The sequence below is a fragment of the Mobula hypostoma genome, chromosome 6 (genome assembly GCF_963921235.1).
Source record: "Mobula hypostoma chromosome 6, sMobHyp1.1, whole genome shotgun sequence".
Classification (NCBI taxonomy): domain Eukaryota; kingdom Metazoa; phylum Chordata; class Chondrichthyes; order Myliobatiformes; family Myliobatidae; genus Mobula; species Mobula hypostoma.
Window position 1 is genome coordinate 106,727,399 of NC_086102.1, and position 22,936 is coordinate 106,750,334.

The following is a 22,936-nucleotide window of genomic DNA, read 5'->3' on the forward strand; positions in this document are numbered from 1 at the left end:
ACCTTTCCCTAAAACTCAGCTCCTCAAGTCCTGGCAATGCCCTTGTAAATTTTCTCTGTTCTCTTTCAATCTTATTGATATCTTTCCTGTAGACTAGAACTGCACACAATTCCAAGTTTGGCTTCACCAATATTGAGTAAAACTTCAGCATAGCATTCCAACCCCTGTACCCAGTGTTCTAATTTAGAAAGTCCGATGCGTCAAAAGCTCTCATGTTCATCCAGAACACAAAAAAATCTTGTCCTGCAAAGTACCACTCACATAGACTGGGGCCTCTAAGAACAAATAGTTTAAAATGCTTAAGGTTAGAGAAGGACCCACTGACATCGTCCATGAGAAAGAATTCCAGAGATTCATCCCTCGCTATGAGGAACAGTTCCTATATACCTATATATCATCTCTAAGCTTCTTACTTCACCCCCACTCCACTTCCTCCTCACCTGATTTCACTGATCACCTGCCAGCTTGTAGAGTACTTCTTCCACCCCCTTCCTTTCCTGTCCTGATGAAGGGTCTTGGCCCAAAGTATCAAGTGTTCATTCTCCTTCATAGATCATGCCTGACCTGCTGAGTTCCTCCAGCATTTTGATGTATTGTCATCGAAGTAACAGGGCACTAAAACAGGCCCTTCAACCCATCTAGTCTGTGCCGAACCATTAATCTGCCTAACCCCCATCGATCTGCATCCAGACCATCACCCTCCATGCCCCTCTGATTTCCTTTAAATGTTGAAATTACGCACGCACCCACCATTTGCACTGGCAGCTTGTTGCACACACTCACCACCACCTGACCGAAGATGCTCCCCTGTATGTTTCCCTTAAACATTCCACCTTTCATCCCTAACGCATGATCTCTGATTGTAGTCTCACACAACTTCGGCTTGCATTTATCCTTTCTCTACGCCTCATAATTTTGTATACCTCAATGAAATCTCCTCTCAGTCTTCTACATTCTAGGGAATAGTGTCCTAACATATTCAACCTGTCCCTACAACTCAGGCCCTCAAGTCCTGGCAACATCCTGTGAATTTTCCCTGTCCATGTCCTCAGTTTTAATTGTTTTCTTGTGTCCCCCACAATCTTATAAATATGCACCCATATTAGAGACTCTCCAACTGCTGGAAATATTCCAATGTCTATCTTACCAAGGGCACTTGGAGATTAATGTTTCAATATAATAACACCTCAGATAGATCCTTCCTTGGCCACTCTGAAGAGGACAACCCTCACATGCCAGGAATTAGTCTGGTGAATCTTTCTTGGACTGTCTCAAATAAGACCATAAGACATAGGAGTAGAATTAGGCCATTTGGCCCACTGAGTGTGCTCTGTCAGTCCATCAAGGCTGATTTATTATCCCACTTAACCACATTCTCCTGCCTTCTCCACGTAACCATTGACACCATTACAAGAACCTATCAACCTCTGCCTTAAATATACCCAATGACTTAGCCTCCACAGCCATCTGTGGTAATGAATCCCAAAGATTCACCACCATCTGGTGACGGAATTCCTCCTCATCTCTGTTATAAAGTAACGTCCTTCTAATCTGAGGTTGTGTCATCTTGTCTTAGACTCCCCACTAAAGTATATCCTTCCTTACATAAGAAAACCAGAAGCATACACAATACTACAGCTGTGGTCTTAATAACACACTGTAAAATTATAACAATACTTCTCTATCTCTTAACTCCAGGCCTCTTGTTACCATTTTAGAAGTTTGCAAAGATTCAGCATGCCACCTAAAACTTTGAAAAGCTTCTATAGATGCACAGTGGAGAGTATCCTGACTGGTTGCATCATGGCCTGGTATGGAAACACCAATGCCTAGGAATGGAAAAGGTACAGAAACTGGTGAATGCAGCCCAGTCCATCACGGGCAAGGACCTCCCCACCACTGAGTACATTTACATGGAGCGCTGCCACAATAAAACAGCATCCACCATCAAGGAATCCCTCCATCCAGACCATGATCTCTTTTCACAACTACCATCAGGCAGGAGGTACAGGAGCCTTAAGTCCCACACCACCAGGTTCAGGAACAGTTATTACCCTCCAACCATCAGGCTCCTGAATCAGTATGGATATCTTAACTCATCTCAACATCAAACTGATTCCAGTACCTACAGACTCACTTTCAAGAACCCTACAACTCATGTTCTTGGTATTATATGTTTTATTTGCAGAATTTGTCTTCTTTTGCACAGTGGTTATTCATGTATAGTTTTCTATAAATTCTACTGTATTTCTTTATTTTCCTGTGAATGCCTGAAAGGAAATGAATCTAATTTATTATGATGACATTAATAAATAAATTTACTTTGTCTTTGATTTATTCCCACCCTGTTTTTTCACAAGGCTACAAACTGACTTCCCTCAACACCACGAGCTCTTCTCCACTCACTTTCTTGAGATCCAGCCACACCATATCAATAGGGTTCAATCTACTGCAACACACACACAACACTGGAGGAACTCAGCAGGTCAGGTAGCATCTATGGAGGGGAATAAATAGTCCTTCATCAGAAGACTATTAACTCTGTTACATTCTTGAAGAACTTTAGCAAAATTTGGATATAAACATCTGCATTATCTTTTAAACTTTAACTCCAATCTGCAAACCTTCAAGGTCAGACTCAGTGAAGCTCCCTCTATACTGTCCCATCACACACTCCCAGGGTCAGACACAGAGTGAAGCTCTCTACATTGTCCCATCACACACTCCTGTGGTCAGACACAGAGTGAAGCTCCCTCTACACTGTCCCATCGCACACTCTTGGAGTCAGACACAGAGTGAATCTCCCTCTACACTGTTCCATCACACACTCCCAGGGTCAGACACAGAGTGAAGCTCTCTCTACACCATCCCATCACACACTCCCAGGGTCAGACACAGAGTGAAGCTCCCTCTACACCATCCCATCACACACTCCCAGGGTCAGACACAGAGTGAAGCTCCCTCTACACCGTCCCATCACACACTCCCAGGGTCAGACACAGAGTGAAGCTCCCTCTACACCGTCCCATCACACACTCCCAGGGTCAGACACAGAGTGAAGCTCCCTCTACACTGTCCCATCACACACTTCCGGGGAAGGGACGGGATGCCTATAATGGTTCCCTGTGATGCTTCAGGAAGTGGATGCTGCTCTTCCCACCTTCTTGAACAGAGATACTGGGTGATTTCTGGCCTAATTTGAGATGGCACTGAGTAACAGACCTTGGACAGTTAAAGGTCAAATCCTCCCAGCATTTACCTTTTGACATTCTGTTGAGAACCATGTCGATTAACGTGTAGGTTCCAGTTCTTCCTGCGCCGTCACTGCAGAACAAAGAGGGCTGAGTTAATCACTCGCTCGACAGAGGTCAAGTTCAGGAATGTTTGTGAGTGAGCACACCTTCAGTGGCCCAAAGCAAGACCCATGTGAAACCCATCGTGGCACTGTTCTGAACATGTCCAATTGACTTTTAAAATGTAATGCAGAAAAATGATCCAATTGGATAACAAGCTGATGTTCTCGTTGGCCATGTGATGTATTAGGAGATCAGTGAACCATCTGACATAAACCTCTAAGAAAGAGACCATCTAGAGAGGGTTGGAGAACTCAGCTATTGAGGAGGTCTGGACTCATGGTGGGGAATAGAGACAGCCCAGGGGGCTTGCCAGCACAATCTTCTCTGATTTGATTTGATGCAACTGATGCATTTCACTATACGTTCTGATGTACATACGACAAACAAAGATGATCTAGTCTTGTGAAACAGGAGAGACAGAGTTGTGGGAGGGTTAAGCACACTCAAAATGCTGAAGTGGGTCAGGGAGGGAATGAACAGTCAGTGTTTCGGGTCAAGACCCTTCATCTGGACTGGAAAGGAAAGGAAAGGAGCAGAATGCAGAATAAGCAGGTGGGAGAGGGGAAAGAGTACAAGGTGAGGGGGAAAATACGGGAAGAGATGGATGAAGTGAGAAGCTGGGAGGTGATAGGTGGAAGAGATAAAGGGCTGAAGAAGAAGGAAACGTAGAAGAGAATAGTAGACCATGGGGGAGGGAATCAGAAGGAGGTGATGGGTATGTCATGAGGACAGGGGAGGGGAAGAGAAGAGGTGAGAGGGCCACCAGAAAAAGGGAAAACAAGAAAAGGCAGGTATTGAAACAGAGAGGAATGGTTATCAGAAGTTAGAGATCGGGTTGAAATGGGCGGCCACTGGGAAATACCACCTTTTGCGGTGAACAGAGTGAAGGTGCTTGACGGAGAGGACCCCAAAGTGCATTGGGTCTCACCAATGTAGAGGAGGCCACACTGGGTGCACCGGATATGGTAGATGACCCTGACAGTCTTGTAAATGAAGTGTTGCCTCACCTGGAAGGATTACTTGGGACCCTGAATGGTGGTGAGGGAGGAGGTGAATGGTATGGTGTAGCACTTCTACTGCTTGCAGTGATAATTGTCAGGAGGGAGATCAGTGGGGAGGGATTAGTGGACAAGGGATTCACATAGAGAGTGATCTCTGCAGGAAGTGACTGGGGGAGGTGGGGGCAAAGGAGAGAAAGATGTGCCTGGTGGTACGATGTTTCTGAGAACGGCAGAATTTGCGGAGAATGACATGCTGAATGTGGAGGCTCATGATGCCTCTGACACTTTCTTCAGCTAAACCTGTAGCTCTAACTGAACACAAGGACAGGAGAAAGCCATTCAGACAATCCCCACTGTTTAATCAGATCACGCATGAACCTCAACCTAATAATACTTAAAAATGTTAATAAAAATCTATCAATCACAGATTTAAAGTTAACCACCTGGTATCGATTTACCCTTCACTTTACAGAAGTCCAATTGTCTCCGAAGTTTTGGGAATGGCAAGGTTTGCTAACTTCCCTCCAAATTCCAATGTTTGACACTGTCCCTGATCCTAGAATTCCATATGGTCCACAGTAATATTGTGAAACATTCAATTATCCTCCATTCCTCTCAATTCCAAGGTCAATCCTCTCAATTCCCAGGTCAATCCTCTCTTCCTGAGGGTGGGGTCTACAGCTTCTGCCAGGGTGCTCCACAGTAGGTCTAACCAGGGCTGAGTGTCCCTGGAGCTGGACCTTTCCACCAGTTCAGACTCAATGGGCTGAATGGCCTATTTCTACTTCTATGATGGTCCTATGATTGAATGGTGGAGTAGACTGGATGGGCTGAATGGTATAATTCTGTCCCTATCAATAGTAGAGATAGCATTTGTATCATGTGGTCATAGAATCACAGAGCCTGGCAATAGGCCCTTCAGCCCACTGACCATACTGACCACTATCTGCCCAGATACGCCAGTCCCACACTAATCCTGTGCTATTCTCCCCACGTTCCCATCAACTGCTCCTTGATTCTACCACTCACTCACCTACTGGGGCTGATTCACAGTGGCCACTTAACCTCCAACATCATTGAGATGGAGGAGAAAAAACGTGGAAGCTCGTGGAGTCACCAGGAAAACGTGTAAGCTCCACACACGTAGACAGTGTCAGAGGTCTGGATCGAAGCCGGTCCCTGGAGCTGACAGGCAGTGTCTCTGCCTGCTTTAGAACATACAACAGTACAGCACAGCACAGTACTTAGAACTTTTCTATGTATTGCACTGTACTGCTGCCACGAAACAGCACATTTCACAACATACAGTATGTCAGTGATAATAATCTGACTCTAATTCTATAGTACTTAGAATATTACAGTACATTGCAGGGCCTTCGGCCAACATCTACTCTAGTATCAATCTAACCCTCCCCTCCCACTTAGCTCTCCATTTTTCTATCATCCATGTGCCTATCTAATAGTTTCTCAAATGTTCCCAATGTATCTGGCTCTACACCATCCCAGTGTGTTTCACACGTTCACCACTCTCTGTGGAAACAATCTTTACCACACACTCTTTTGACAAGCCAGGATCAGCCAAATGGCCTCTCATTTTTGCCCTCCCTTCCTGAAGTTAACAAGGTTGTTGGATTAGACTGTGTAACTCTTATTTTCTTTGCAAGTTAACAATTAATGACCTGTCACTATTTTGATAACTACTTATACACATGTAACTGCTAGGATGGTTCCTTGTGGCACAGTATGTATATGCATTTTTTTGCGGGTGTCCCATTTGTATGATTCTGGAAGTTCCTCTGATGTTGCGTTATTGGAATAGGGACTATCTGACTGGCTGACTCTGGAATGGGATGTCCCTTATCTAGGGGTATAAAAACAGCTGACCACAGGGTGGTGCCATCTTCTATCTTGCTGCTTCTTCTTTTTGCTCCCTCTCTCCCTCCTGGTGCTAGCCTCTGCTTCTGTTACTGTCCACGTTTAGATTTTCTTTTTTCCACAAATGCTTAATAAAACAATCATGAAGCAACAGGTTTTGTGCTTCTTTCCTGACTTCTGAAAGAACCTTGTATTAAAAAACATCAGAATCCAATAGAGTTGGGAAGGATCTTACCTGCAGTGTACGATTATGGGGCAGGATCGGCCTCTGTAACACCTGTTGACTTTCCTGTGGAACAGAATAATATGTGACACACAGTGATATGTTGAGGATGCTTATCACCCATCCAAACTTCCACAAAAGCTGTTGCTTAACTTCTACAGAAGCACAATTGAAACCATCCTGACCAACAGTGCCACAGTGTGGAATGCCAGCTGCACAGCCGCTGAGCGACAAGACCTACATCGCGTGGTGAAGGCGGCCCAGCGAATGGTCAGGATGGAGCTCCCAGGACTGGACACCATCTATTCCAGCAGACTCAGGAAAAAAGCAATCAGCATAACCAGAGACACCACACACCCCGGCTACTCCCTGTTTGACTCGCTGCCGTCCAGCAAAAGGTTCAGGACACTAAAAGCCAGAACAAATAGACTGAGGAACAGAGCTGTGGCCTCCATCACACCACTCCCACAGAACAATGACTGAAACTGTGAGCACACACATGCAGACACAAGGACTCAAATACTTGCACTAACGGCACTTTGTGCATTACTGTGATATTCTGGTGCTGCTGCAACTTATTTTCTATTACTTACCTATTTAATACTGTTTTTCTATTACTGTCCTGTTTTTATCTACTGCTTTATTTAATTGCCTGAGAGGAAGCCAAACAGAGTTTCATTGTACCTATGTATAATGACAATAAAGATCATCCAATTCAAATCCCACAACCTCTTTGACCCGTTACCATCAGGAAGGAGGACAGGAGCATCAAGACTAGTACTGTCAGACTGGCTAACAGCTTCTTCCCTCTGGCTGTGAGACTAATGAATACCCTGCGGTCTCATCAGTAGGACAGAGAGTCATTTACTGTACCATTTACTGCCTACCTGTGCTGCACACTATGTGCATTTTGGATTGTATTTTATTAACTTATTTGTGGTAATATTTTGCTTTATCTGCTGTGTGTGATATGTGAATGGTGGACGCATCATGGCCTGTAGAAACACTGTTTCATTTCTTCAGATGACACAATGATTGCTGACAGAATTTCAGAGGGTGACAAGGCGGCATAAAGGACTGAGAGAGATCAGCTTGTTGAGTGGTGTCATAACAACAATCTTGCACTCACAATTAAAAAGACCAAGGAATTGATTCTGGATTTCAGGAAGGGGAAGTCGAGGGAACACACACCAGTCCTCATCGAGGGATCGTGAGTGGAAAAGGTGAGCAGTTTCAAGTTCCTGGGTATCAACATTTCTGAAGATCATCCTGGGCCCAACATATTGATGTAATTACAAGTAAGGCATGACAGTGGCTATATTCCATTGAGGAGACTTGGTGTGTCACCAAACACACTGTCAGATCTTTGAGCGTACCATGGAGAGCATTCTAGCTGGTTGCATCATTGAGTGATATGGAGGGGCCACTGTATGGGATCAGAAAAAGCTGCAGGAAGTTGAAAACCCAGCCAGCTCCATCATGGGCACTAGCCTGCCCAGCATCGAGGACACCTTCAAAAGGCAATGCCTGAAAAGGGCTGCATCCATCATTAAGGACCCCCATCACTCTTTTCTCATTGCCACCGTCAAGGAGGCGACACTGGAGCCTGAAAACACACACTCAACATATTAGAAGCAGCTTCTTCCCCTCCACCATCAGATTTCTGAACGGACAATGAAGCCATGCACACTTCCTCAGTGCTTTTCCTCTCTTTTTTGCACTACTTAATTAATTTTTTAATATATACTTATTGTAATTTATAGATTTTATGACTATATATTACAATGTACTGCAGCCGCAAAACAACAAACTTCACGATATATGCCGGTGATATTAAACCTGATTCTGAATTGTAATCAATGAACAGTAACCTGGCATAGGTATTGCTGTTTTCCAGGTGATCCAAGGCCGAGCAGACGGCCAGTGAGGTTGTATCCGCTGTAGACCTATTATAGCGATAGACCTATTGCAGGAGGTCTAGGTCCTTGCTTCGACAGGAGTTGACTCTGCCTGTGACCAACCTCTCACAGTAGATGTGAGTGCCACTGGGTGATCATCTTTCAGCCACCTCACCCTGCTCTTCCTGGGCACTGGTACGATTGTTGCCCTTTTGAAGCAGGTGGGACCCTCCAGTTGCAGCAGTGAGAGATCGAAGATGTCCTTGAACACTCCTGCCAGTCGGTTGGCACTAGTTTTTGGTGCCCCATCAGGTACACCATTAGAGCCCGATGCCCTGTGAATTCTGCCTTTTTGAGGTATTGCCTTTTGAAGATGTCTTCAATGGTGGGGATGCTGGTGCCCATGATGGCCAAGCTTACAACCTTTTGCAGTCTTTTTCCAATCCTATAAAATGGCACCTGCATATGAGCTGGTGATACGACCAATTGGAATGCTCCCCACAATACATCTGTAGAAATTTGCTGAAGTCTTTGATGACATAGCAAATCTCCTCAAATTGCTAATTTAGGTAGTAGGTAGGTCAACATCATGGGCCAAAGGTCCAGTTTCTGTTTGTCACTGTTCCATAATCTAAAAGGAAACAATGCAAAATATAGTGTTGCGAATACAGAGAAAGTGCAAGGCAGGTAGACAGATAAAATACTTGGGCCCACAACTAGTTAGACTGGGAGACTAAGGCATTTTGGGAACTTAATACACCAATAAGATCTCGGAAGTTGTTAATCATTGTTGTAAAAACCCATCTGGGTCATCCATAGTTTCTCAGCATGGCGTCCTGTGCTCTGTGTAGGACCCCAGTCCCCTGGGGTGAGGTTGTCCCCTGCTGAGGTGGACTCTTCACTCCTGAGAAGTCAGCTCAGACCTTACAGACAGAATTGTGGGCAGTTCATCCAGAGATTGTAAAGCCAGTCCCATCAGCCATGGCCACATTGAGAAACAATGCTCATTTCTCAAACTGCGTGACCCCAAAGCTACAAAGTTAGGTGTCCTTAGTTGAAGATAATTGGGAAAATACAGTTCTCACATTAGATTATTGACTACAGGAGGAAGGAGCCAGCCCTCATCAGGGGATCAGAGGTGGAGAGGTCTAGTCTCTTTAAACTCCTTGGTGTTATAGTTTCAGAGGATCTGTCCAGCATGTAAGTGCCACTACAATGAAGGCACATCCGCTCCTCTATTAGAAGTTTGCAAAGATTCGGATGTTATCTAAAACTTTGACAAACTTCTACAGATACTCAGTGGAGAGCATCCTGATTGGCTGCGTCATGGTATGGAAATACCAATACCCAAGAACAGAAAAGTCTACAAAAAGCAGTGAATACAGCCCAGTTCATCACAGGTAAAGCCCTCCCCGTCATCGAGCACATCTACTAGAAGCATTGCCATAAGAAAGCAGCACCTAACATCAAGGGCCCCCACCATCTAGGCCATGCTCTCTTCTTGCTACTACCATCAACAAGGAGGTACAAGAGCCTTAGGTCCCACACCACCAAGTTCAGGAACAGTCATTACCCTAAAAACATCAGCCTCCTGGATAACTTTGCTCACCTCAACGCTAAACTGACTCCAAAGCCCACAGACTCACTTTCAAGGACTCAACAACTCATGTTCTCGTTATTCATTCATTTTTAAAATTACTTGCATGATATGTCTTCTCTTGCACATTGGTTGTTTGTCAGTCTTTGTTATTTATAGTTTTTCATGAATACGGTTGTTTTTCTTCACTTTCCTGTACATGCCCGAAAGAAAATGGATCTTGGGTCTATGAGTCTGAGAGCCCACTGGGGAAATTAGAGGCCCATTGTCTGCGAGTCCTCAAGTCCACTGGAACTGGAGGCTAGAGGGCCAGGGGACGGCCTATCCCAGGGTCGGAGGATTGTCTGTGTGAGTGAGTGGGTGGAAGGGAGCGATGGAAGGAAGGGGCTTGTTGTGCCGTTGTTGGTTGTTCTGCAAAACATTGTCGGCATGTTATGTTGGCTCTGGAATGCGGGCTGTTACCAGCACACCTTTAGGTTGTGTTGGTTGTAAACACAAAAGACACACTTGACTGTATGCTTTGATGTACAGTGGTGAGCAAAAACCATAGGCACCCTAGCTATATATCTGTGCAAAAACCATAGGCACGCTAGCTATATATCTGTGCAAAAACCATAGGCACCCTAGCTATATATCTGTGCAAAAACCATAGGCACGCTAGCTATATATCTGTGCAAAAACCATAGGCACGCTAGCTATATATCTATGCAAAAACCATAGGCACCCTAGCTATATATCTGTGCAAAAACCATAGGCACGCTAGCTATATATCTGTGCAAAAACCATAGGCACCCTAGCTATAAATCTGTGCAAAAACCATAGGCACCCTAGCTATATATCTGTGCAAAAACCATAGGCACGCTAGCTATATATCTGTGCAAAAACCATAGGCACGCTAGCTATATATCTGTGCAAAAACCATAGGCACCCTAGCTATATATCTGTGCAAAAACCATAGGCACGCTAGCTATATATCTGTGCAAAAACCATAGGCACACTAGCTATATATCTGTGCAAAAACCATAGGCACCCTAGCTATATATCTGTGCAAAAACCATAGGCACCCTAGCTATATATCTGTGCAAAAACCATAGGCACATTAGCTATATATCTGTGCAAAAACCATAGGCACACTAGCTATATATCTGTGCAAAAACCATAGGCACGCTAGCTATATATCTGTGCAAAAACCATAGGCACGCTAGCTATATATCTGTGCAAAAACCATAGGCACGCTAGCTATATATCTGTGCAAAAACCATAGGCACGCTAGCTATATATCTATGCAAAAATCATAGGCACCCTAGCTATATATCTGTGCAAAAACCATAACCACACTAGCTATATATCTATGCAAAAATCATAGGCACCCTAGCTATATATCTGTGCAAAAACCATAGCCACACTAGCTATATATCTATGCAAAAATCATAGGCACCCTAGCTATATATCTGTGCAAAAACCATAGGCACGCTAGCTATATATCTGTGCAAAAACCATAGGCACCCTAGCTATATATCTGTGCAAAAACCATAGGCACCCTAGCTATATATCTGTGCAAAAACCATAGGCACGCTAGCTATATATCTGTGCAAAAACCATAGGCACCCTAGCTATAAATCTGTGCAAAAACCATAGGCACCCTAGCTATATATCTGTGCAAAAACCATAGGCATGCTAGCTATATATCTGTGCAAAAACCATAGGCACCCTAGCTATATATCTGTGCAAAAACCATAGGCACCCTAGCTATATATCTGTGCAAAAACCATAGGCACCCTAGCTATATATCTGTGCAAAAACCATAACCACACTAGCTATATATCTATGCAAAAATCATAGGCACCCTAGCTATATATCTGTGCAAAAACCATAGGCATGCTAGCTATATATCTGTGCAAAAACCATAGGCACGCTAGCTATATATCTGTGCAAAAACCATAGGCACCCTAGATATATATCTGTGCAAAAACCATAGGCACCCTAGCTATATATCTGTGCAAAAACCATAGGCACCCTAGCTATATATCTGTGCAAAAACCATAGGCACGCTAGCTATATATCTGTGCAAAAACCATAGGCACCCTAGCTATATATCTGTGCAAAAACCATAGGCACCCTAGCTATATATCTGTGCAAAAACCATAAGCATGCTAGCTATATATCTGTGCAAAAACCATAGGCACGCTAGCTATATATCTGTGCAAAAACCATAACCACACTAGCTATATATCTATGCAAAAATCATAGGCACCCTAGCTATATATCTGTGCAAAAACTATAGGCACACTAGCTATATATCTGTGCAAAAACCATAGGCACGCTAGCTATATATCTGTGCAAAAACCATAGGCATGCTAGTTATATATCTGTGCAAAAACCATAACCACACTAGCTATATATCTATGCAAAAATCATAGGCACCCTAGCTATATATCTGTGCAAAAACCATAGGCAACCTAGCTATATATCTGTGCAAAAACCATAGGCACGCTAGCTATATATCTATGCAAAAACCATAACCACACTAGCTATATAGCTGTGCAAAAACCATAGGCACCCTAGCTATATATCTATGCAAAAACCATAACCACACTAGCTATATATCTGTGCAAAAACCATAGGCACCCTAGCTATCTATCTGTGCAAAAACCATAGGCACCCTAGCTATATATCTGTGCAAAAACCATAGGCACGCTAGCTATATATCTATGCAAAAACCATAGGCACCCTAGCTATATATCTGTGCAAAAACCATAGGCACGCTAGCTATATATCTGTGCAAAAACCATAGGCACCCTAGCTATATATCTATGCAAAAACCATAGGCACCCTAGCTATATATCTGTGCAAAAACCATAGGCATGCTAGTTATATATCTATGCAAAAACCATAGGCACCCTAGCTATATATCTATGCAAAAACTATAGGCACCCTAGCTATATATCTGTGCAAAAACCATAGGCATGCTAGTTATATATCTATGCAAAAACCATAACCACACTAGCTATATAGCTGTGCAAAAACCATAGGCACCCTAGCTATATATCTATGCAAAAACCATAGGCACCCTAGCTATATATCTGTGCAAAAACTATAGGCACCCTAGCTATCTATCTGTGCAAAAACCATAGGCACGCTAGCTATATATCTGTGCAAAAACTATAGGCACCCTAGATATCTATCTGTGCAAAAACCATAGGCACCCTAGCTATATATCTGTGCAAAAATCATAGGCACCCTAGCTATATATCTGTGCAAAAACCATAGGCACCCTAGCTATCTATCTGTGCAAAAACCATAGGCACGCTAGCTATATATCTGTGCAAAAACTATAGGCACCCTAGCTATCTATCTGTGCAAAAACCATAGGCACCCTAGCTATATATCTGTGCAAAAACCATAGGCACCCTAGCTATCTATCTGTGCAAAAACCATAGGCACGCTAGCTATATATTTATGCAAAAACCATAGGCACCCTAGCTATATATCTGTGCAAAAACCATAGGCACGCTAGCTATATATCTATGCAAAAACCATAGGCACCCTAGCTATATATCTGTGCAAAAACCATAGGCATGCTAGTTATATATCTATGCAAAAACCATAACCACACTAGCTATATAGCTGTGCAAAAACCATAGGCACCCTAGCTATATATCTATGCAAAAACCATAGGCACCCTAGCTATATATCTGTGCAAAAACTATAGGCACCCTAGTTATCTATCTGTGCAAAAACCATAGGCACGCTAGCTATATATCTGTGCAAAAACTATAGGCACCCTAGCTATCTATCTGTGCAAAAACCATAGGCACACTAGCTATATATCTGTGCAAAAATCATAGGCACCCTAGCTATATATCTGTGCAAAAACCATAGGCACCCTAGCTATATATCTGTGCAAAAACTATAGGCACCCTAGCTATCTATATGTGCAAAAACCATAGGCACCCTAGCTATATATCTGTGCAAAAACCATAGGCACGCTAGCTATATATCTATGCAAAAACCATAGGCACCCTAGCTATATATCTGTGCAAAAACCATAGGCACGCTAGCTATATATCTATGCAAAAACCATAGGCACCCTAGCTATATATCTGTGCAAAAATCATAGGCACCCTAGCTATATATCTGTGCAAAAACCATAGGCACCCTAGCTATATATCTGTGCAAAAACTATAGGCACACTAGCTATATATCTGTGCAAAAACCATAGGCATGCTAGCTATATATCTGTGCAAAAACCATAACCACACTAGCTATATAGCTGTGCAAAAACCATAGGCACCCTAGCTATATATCTGTGCAAAAACCATAGGCACGCTAGCTATATATCTATGCAAAAACCATAGGCACCCTAGCTATATATCTGTGCAAAAACTATTGACAATAAACTGGACTCGTCTAAGAACACTGAGGCTGTCTATAAGAAGGGTCAGAGCCGTCTCTATTTCCTGAGGAGACTGAGGTCCTTTAACATCTGCCGGACAATGCTGAGGATGTTCTACGAGTCTGTGGTGGCCAATGCTATCATGTTTGTTGTTGTGTGCTGGGGCAGCAGGCTGAGGGTAGCAGACACCAACAGAATCAACAAACTCATTTGTAAGGCCAGTGATGTTGTGGGTATGGAACTGGACTCTCTGACAGTGGTGTCTGAAACGAGGATGCTGTCTAAGTTGCATGCCATCTTGGTCAATGTCTCCCATCCACTACATAATGTACTGGGTGGGCACAGGAGTACATTCAGCCAGAGACTCATTCCACCGAGATGCAGCACAGAGCGTCATAGGAAGTCATTCCTGCCTGTGGCCATCAAACTTTACAACTCCTCCCTTGGAGGGTCAGACACCCCGAGCCGATAGGCTGGTCCTGGACTTATTTCATAATTTACTGGCATAATTTACATATTACTATTTCACTATTTATGGTTCTATTACTATTTATTATTTATGGTGCAACTGTAACGAAAACCAATTTCCCTCGGGATCAATAAAGTATGACTATAACTATATATCTGTGCAAAAATCATAGGCACCCTAGCTATATATGTATAAGACTTTTGCACAGTATTGTACACGTGATAAATAAATGAATTTGAATCTGAAAGGCAGGCATTGGCAAAAGTGATTGGATTGTTATAAAACTGATTGAGACCACTGAGAAACTACTGGTTAGGAAGTCTGCCCTCCTTACCCAGTCTGGCTTACAGGCAACCACAAGACCAGCAACGAGAGTGGTCTTCAGCAGATCAGGGGAATTTGGGGATAGGTGATAAATGCCGGCATTGGTGGTGATATCCTGTGAATGTATAAATTAAGATAATGCCCTAATACTCTGTATCCAAGTTTATTCAAACACTAAGCCTCTATGGCTCTTTGGGGGCAGGAATCAGAGTCACCGAGTTATACAGCATCGAAGCAGGTTATTCAGCCCCCAACATGTCCATGCTGACTTAAGATCGTCCCGTTCAGCCAAGCTTGGTCCATTTCCCTCTAATTTTTTCCTATCCATGTACTTATCCTGATGTCTATGAAATGATTTCTTGTCTCTGCTTCAACCACTTCCTTCATTCAATTCACACATTATCCTCTTGGTGACCAAGTTGCCCCTCAAGTCCCTTTTTGAATCATTCCCCACCCATTTTAAAACCATGTCCTTGAGTTGTTGGTTCCCTTTCCTTGGGAAAAAGACAGTGTGTGTTCACCCTACCTATGCTCCCTATAATTTTATACACCTCCATTATGTAAACCCCCCCACCCTCCAGTCTCCAACATTCCGGGCACTAAAGTCCTACCCTGACCAACCTCTCCTATAACACAGGCGCTCAAGTCCTGGCAACATTCTTTAAAATCTCCCTTGCACTCTTTAGAATATAATGACATCTTTCCTATGAGAGTCACTATGCTAAGAACATCGAATATAGAACAGTATAACAAACTACAGGCAATCTGGCCCACAATGTTGTGCTGACCTTTAAAACTACTCCAAGATCAATTTAACCCTTCCCTCACACATAACCCTCCATTTTTCTATCATCCATGTTTCTTAAATGTCCCTAATGCAAACACGAGGAATTCTGCAGATGCTGGAAATTCAAGCAACACACATCAAAGTTGCTGGTGAACGCAGCAGGCCAGGCAGCATCTCTAGGAAGAGGTACAGTCGACATTTCAGGCCGAGACCCTTCGTCAGGACTAACTGAAAGAAGAGTGAGTAAGAGATTTGAAAGTGGGAGGGGGAGGGGGAGATCCGAAATGATAGGAGAAGACAGGAGGGGGAGGGATGGAGCCAAGAGCTGGACAGGTGATTGGCAAAAGGGATATGAGAGGATCATGGGACAGGAGGTCCGGGGAGAAAGAAAAGGGGGAGGGGGGGACCCAGAGGATGGGCAAGGGGTATATTCAGAGGGACAGATGGAGAAAAAGGAGAGTGAGAGAAAGAATGTGTGTATAAAAATAAGTAACAGATGGGGTACGAGGGGGAGGTGGGGCATTAGCGGAAGTTAGAGAAGTCGATGTTCATGCCATCAGGTTGGAGGCTACCCAGATGGAATACAAGGTGTTGTTCCTCCAACCTGAGTGTGGCTTCATCTTTACAGTAGAGGAGGCTGTGGATAGACATGTCAGAATGGGAATGGGATGTGGAATTAAAATTTGTGGCCACTGGGAGATCCTGCTTTCTCTGGCGGACAGAGCGTAGATGTTCAGCAAAGCGGTCTCCCAGTCTGCGTCGGGTCTCGCCAATATATAAAAGGCCACATCGGGAGCACCGGACGCAGTATATCACCCCAGCTGACTCACAGGTGAAGTGTTGCCTCACCTGGAAGGACTGTTTGGGGCCCTGAATGGTGGTAAGGGAGGAAGTGTAAGGGCATGTGTAGCACTTGTTCCGCTTACACGGATAAGTGCCAGGAGGGAGATCAGTGGGGAGGGATGGGGGGGGACAAATGGACAAGGGAGTTGCGTAGGGAGCGATCCCTGCGGAATGCGGGGGGGGGGGAGGGAAAGATGTGCTTAGTGATGGGATCCCATTGGAGGTGGCGGAAGTTGCGGAGAATAATATGTTGGACCCGGAGGCTGGTGGGGTGGTAGGTGAGAACCAGGGGAACCCTATTCCTAGTGGGGTGGCGGGAGGATGGAGTGAGAGCAGATGTACGTGAAATGGGGGAGATGCGTTTAAGAGCAGAGTTGATAGTGGAGGAAGGGAAGCCCCTTTCTTTAAAAAAGGAGGACATCTCCCTTGTCCTGGAATGAAAAGCCTCATCCTGAGAGCAGATGCGGCGGAGACGGAGGAATTGCGAGAAGGGGGATGGCATTTTTGCAAGAGACAGGGTGAGAAGAGGAATAGTCCAGATAGCTGTGAGAGTCAGTAGGCTTATAATAGACATCAGTGGATAAGCTGTCTCCAGAGATAGAGACAGAAAGATCTAGAAAGGGGAGGGAGGTGTCGGAAATGGACCAGGTAAACTTGAGGGCAGGGTGAAAGTTGGAGGCAAAGTTAATAAAGTCAACGAGCTCTGCATGCGTGCAGGATGTAGCGAAGGAAAAGTGGGGGACAGATACCAGAATAGGCACGGAACATAGATTGTTCCACAAAGCCAACAAAAAGGCAGGCATAGCTAGGACCCATACGGGTGCCCATAGCTACACCTTTAGTTTGGAGGAAGTGGGAGGAGCCAAAGGAGAAATTATTAAGAGTAAGGACAATTCCGCTAGACGGAGCAGAGTGGTGGTAGAGGGGAACTGATTAGGTCTGGAATCCAAAAAGATCCCACCACTAAGCACATCTTTCCCTCCCCCCCCCCTGCATTCCGCAGGGATCGCTCCCTACGCAACTTCCTTGTCCATTCGTCCCCCCCATCCCTCCCCACTGATCTCCCTCCTGGCACTTATCCGTGTAAACGGAACAAGCGCTACACATGCCCTTACACTTCCTCCCTTACCACCATTCAGGGCCCCAAACAGTCCTTCCAGGTGAGGCAACACTTCACCTGTGAGTCGGCTGGGGTGATATACCGCGTCCGGTGCTCCCGATGTGGCCTTTTATATATTGGCGAGACCCGACGCAGACTGGGAGACCGCTTTGCTGAACATCTACGCTCTGTCCGCCAGAGAAAGCAGGATCTCCCAGTGGCCACACATTTTAATTCCACATCCCATTCCCATTCTGACATGTCTATCCACGGCCTCCTCTACTGTAAAGATGAAGCCACACTCAGGTTGGAGGAACAACACCTTATATTCCGTCTGGGTAGCCTCCAACCTGATGGCATGAACATCGACTTCTCTAACTTCCGCTAATGCCCCACCTCCCCCTCGTACCCCATCTGTTCCTTATTTTTATACACACATTCTTTCTCTCACTCTCCTTTTTCTCCCTCTGTCCCTCTGAATATACCCCTTGCCCGTCCTCTGGGTCCCCCCCCCCCCCACCTTGTCTTTCTTGCCGGACCTCCTGTCCCATGATCCTCTGGTATCCCTTTTGCCAATCACCTGTCCAGCTCTTGGCTCCATCCCTCCCACTCCTGTCTTCTCCTATCATTTTGGATCTCCCCCTCCCCCTCCCACTTTCAAATCTCTCACTAGCTCTTCTTTCAGTTAGTCCTGACAAAGGGTCTCGGCCTGAAACGTCGACTGTACCTCCTCCTAGAGATGCTGCCTGGCCTGCTGCGTTCACCAGCAACTTTGATGTGTGTTGTTCCTAATGCATCTGCCTTTACCATCACCCTCGGCAGGGTGTTCCACACACCCACCACTCTTTATATAAAGCACTTACCTCTGACATCCCCTTTACTTTCCTCCAATCACCTTAAAATCATGCCCTCTTGTATTAGCCATTTCCAGTCTCTGGTTATCTACTCAATCAGCTTGATAACCTCCATCATGTCACCTCTCACCTTCCTTCCCTCCAAAGCCTTAGCTCGCTTAACCTATCTTCCGAAGACATGCTCTCTCATCCAAGCAGCGTCCTGGTAAATCTCCTCTGCGCCCTCTCACCTGTGAGGATAGGTTGAGTGAGCTCGGGCTTTTCTCGTTGGAGTGAAGGAGGATGAGAGGTGACTTGATGGAGGTGTACAAAATAATAAGACAGCGTGGACAGCCAGGGGCTTTTTCTCCCAGAGTGGAAATGGCTAATAGGAGGGGGCATAATTTTAAGGTGATTGGAGGAAAGTATAGGAGGGATGTCAGAGGTTGGTTTTTAACACAGAATGCTGAGTGCGTGGTATGCACTGTCGGAGGTGCTGATGAAGTCAGATACATCAGGGGCATTTAAGAGACTTTTGGATAGGCACATTGATAATAGCAGATTGGAGGTGTATGTGGGAGGGAAGGGTTAGAGTGACATTGAGTCAGTTAAAGGATTGGCACAACATTGTGGGCTGAAGAGCCTGTACTGTTCCATGTTCTGTGTTGTAACTCCCACCCCACCTAGCCTTGCTCGGGGAGAAAGCACCAGCCACACAAGGTGCAGGGACACAAGATGGAGAGCTGGTTCCACCACTGCTTTGTGTGGTACGCACGGCTACCAATGATCACTTTTGTGACTATGCAACTGGATTTGACATTACTAGCTGCAAATCACAAAAATGACACTGGGAACCATCAGGAAGGAGCGACACGGTGACAGCCATCACAGGGTTAATGAAACGCTGGTTAAAGAGGGAGGAAGGAGAGGTTAGGCAGACAGATTAAAGCTCCTCGTTGGCGAACACACATGCCAGTTAGTTCCTAACCAGGACCAGTCACTGCTTTTTCAGTGGGAGAGAGGGTATTAGCCAGATGCTTTGAACAGCGATAATCGAGCCAATCAGGCAACCCCAGACATCAACAAGAGAAAATCTGCAGACGCTGGAAATCCAGGCAACACACACAAAATGCTGGAAGAACTCAGCAGGCCATCACAGATGCTGCCTGGCCTGCTGAGTTCCTCCAGTATTTTGTGTGAACCCCAGACACCAAATGGATATTGGCTTTTTGAACGCTTTTGGGGGAAAGACACTGTGACTCCTGTCTAGCACAAAGGGTTGGGTGAAATGCTGAAATCTTGTTTCCTCTCCCTACTGATATTGTTAGTTAAACTGATTCATAGGGCAAGGCAGGCCCAATGAAATCCTGCCACTGAGTCAGGAGATGGTTAGTTCAAGTATCTGGGACTTGGAAAACCAACATTGACAGCAGGCAGTCTGCAGCTCAGCCTGTTAAACAGCCCCAGGCAGGAGCACTATAGATTAGATGTGATAACATGGTGAAGCTTCCTCTACACTGTCCCACCAGACACAGAGTAGAGCTCCCTCTGACCTGTCCCATCACACTCTCCCAGGGCAGGAACAGCATGTGTGAGATACAAAACAAATTGTAGAGTTTTTCGAACTTGTCTGTAGGTTGGAATAATTTTCAGATTGTTTGGATGTAAGTTACTATACAGAACTGACTCTTCATGATGGGTCAGTGCAGAGGGAGTTTGACTCCTCATCTTATGAGGAGGTGCCCCTGAAGTTGGTCTGGCCCACGCTCAGTTTGGAGGCTGTCTGTAGTCTAGTAACTACACTGACGTTTGATATGGTTACTTTGTTTGGGAAAGGGTGACCACGGTCTGCCATCTATGCTGGTCTATGTCTGAGGGTGATACCCACCACCCTTCGTCCCAGTTCCCTCGAACCCCGGCTCCCACGCTCCATACCTCCGGAAGTCCAGCAGTGGGCGGGTGGAGGAAGGGATTCCCTCGGCAGGCCAGCTGAGGAAGTGGAATTGGGTGAGCGTACGCGTCTCCTGCGACTGCAGGTTCTTGAGGTAGAAACTGCGCACGAGGAAGTCCTCACACCAGATGTGCTCGGAGACCAGGTTCACCTGCAGGGTAGAGGGGAAGGATTAAAGTGCAGAGATGTGGGGAGCCACGGCCGGTGGAGTGGATGGGGTGGGGGTAAGATCACCCCAGCCCAGGTTGCACAGAGTGAACAAGTGTACTGCCTGCCTAACTCAGCTTAGTCTGCATAGCGCAATCCCAGAGACTGCACAGTGCGATCCCATCTTATTCTGCACAGTGATCCCATCTTAGTCTGTACAGTGTGATCCCATCTCAGACAGCAGTTCGATCCCCTTATTCTGCACAGTGATCCCATCTAAGTCTGTACAGTGTGATCCCATCTCAGATAGCAGTTCGATTCCCTTATTCTGCACAGTGATCCCATCTTAGTCTGTAGTGTGATCCCATCTCAGACAGCAGTTCGATCCCCTTATTCTGCACAGTGATCCCATCTTAGTCTGTACAGTGTGATCCCATCTCAGACAGCAGTTCGATCCCCTTATTCTGCACAGTGATCCCATCTTAGTCTGTACAGTGTGATCCCATCTCAGACAGCACAGTGTGATCCCACCTTACTCTTTGCTCAGTGTAATCCCACTTTAGTCTACACAGTGCAATCCCATCTCAGACAGCAGAGTGCGATCCCATCTTATTCTGCACAGTGCAATCTCAGTTTATAGCAGTGCGATGCCACCTCACCGTCCGCACAGATCCCCTTAGTCTACACAGTGCAACCCCACTTCGCCATCTGCACAGTGCGATCCCACCGCTCTGCCCATACACTGTCATCCCAGCTTTGTCTGCACAGTGCGATCCCACCGCTCTGCCCAGACACTGTCATCCCAGCTTTGTCTGCACAGTGCGATCCCACCGCTCTGCCCAGACACTGTCATCCCAGCTTTGTGCTCAAACGCTGCAATCCATAAGACAATAAAACATAGGAGCAGAATTAGGCTATTTGGCCCATCGTGTCTACTCCGATGGGACCTTGGTCGACTCCCCTGTCTGTGGCAGGTGCCCACCCCCATTACCGACAACCCCACACTGGGCTGACCCACCTCGTAGATGTGGTAGAGGGAGGAGCCCTCATCCGGCCAGTAGCGGTCGCAGTGCCTGACACTGTCCTCCACCAGAGGGGTCAGCATGACGATCACCGTACAGCCGTTCTCCCAGACCATCTGGAACAGGACAGACCCACCATCAGTGGGGCGGAGACATTCGTCTGCTTGGAGTAAGGCCGTGCCCACCACTGTATGTTCACCGACAACCCCCCCTCTCCCGTGCATACAATCGATACGACACAGAGTTTGGGAATTAGTGCGTCCAGTCTGTGGGTGGGCGGGTGCACATTTAAATTCCTGTGTCAGTCACTGTAAATTACTTCCTTTAACTTATCGGAAGATCTGCACTGGGACCAGTGAGTAAGTACCATCACAGAGAATGCTTGAATGCACCTCTACTTGTTTGCATATATTCAGCATGTCATCTGAGAATCTGACAAACTGCTATAGATGCAAAGTGGTTCCCAACTGGTTGCATCTCAGCCTGCTATGGAAGCACCAATGCCCAGGAATGGAAAAGCCTACAAGAGTGGTGGATATATCCCAGTGCATCACAGGGAAGGCCCTCCCAGCCACTGAGCACATTTACATGGAGCGCTGCCACAAGAGACCAGTGCCCACCATCCAGGCCATATTTTCTTCTCGTTGCTGAAATCAGAGAGGAGCTACAGGAGGTTTAGGTTCCACACCACCAGGTTCAGGAACAGTTACTACCCTATAGACATCAAGCTCCTGACCAGAATGGTGTAGCAACAGCTTTGCTCTGGACTAACGGAACCTGCAGAGAGAAATAAACACTGCATCGTCAAGCTCATCACTTTCTTCCTCCAGTCCACCTTCATGGTGCATTCCTCACGAAGGTTAACACTATTGCCAAGGACGCCTGCCACACTGGCCAGTTTCTTTTCTCTCTTCTACCTTCTGGGAGAAGATACAGGAGCCTAAAAGTCCAGATATGGTGACCAGATTCAAGAACAGCTTCTTCCCCACTGCTGTGATCCAGTAACCTCTCTCACAGGCCCTCCCCAGTGAACATGGAACATTACGGCACAGTATAGGCCCTTTGGCCCACAAAGTTGTACTGAACGTTTAACCTACTCAAGATCAATCCAACCC

The 22,936-nt window shown here is 45.7% G+C and overlaps 2 protein-coding genes across 3 annotated transcripts in view; one reads left to right on the top strand and one right to left on the bottom strand.

Annotated features, from left to right (window-relative positions):
- Positions 1 to 2,296, top strand: part of dnajb2 (DnaJ heat shock protein family (Hsp40) member B2) — a 98,163-nt gene extending 95,867 nt beyond the window's left edge. Inside the window, exon 12 of the transcript XR_010018383.1 lies at positions 1,699 to 2,296. The gene's annotated coding sequence lies outside the window, so the exon portion shown is untranslated. The remainder of the gene's footprint in view (positions 1 to 1,698) is intronic.
- Positions 1 to 22,936, bottom strand: part of ptprna (protein tyrosine phosphatase receptor type Na) — a 238,779-nt gene that overhangs the window by 9,150 nt on the left and 206,693 nt on the right. For both annotated transcript variants that reach the window (XM_063051378.1, XM_063051377.1), the window contains 4 exons: positions 21,818 to 21,937; positions 20,637 to 20,803; positions 6,468 to 6,521; positions 3,260 to 3,324 (listed from right to left, as the gene is read on the bottom strand). In XM_063051378.1, coding sequence (XP_062907448.1) covers positions 3,260 to 3,324; positions 6,468 to 6,521; positions 20,637 to 20,803; positions 21,818 to 21,937 — 406 coding nt within the window. The remainder of the gene's footprint in view (positions 1 to 3,259; positions 3,325 to 6,467; positions 6,522 to 20,636; positions 20,804 to 21,817; positions 21,938 to 22,936) is intronic.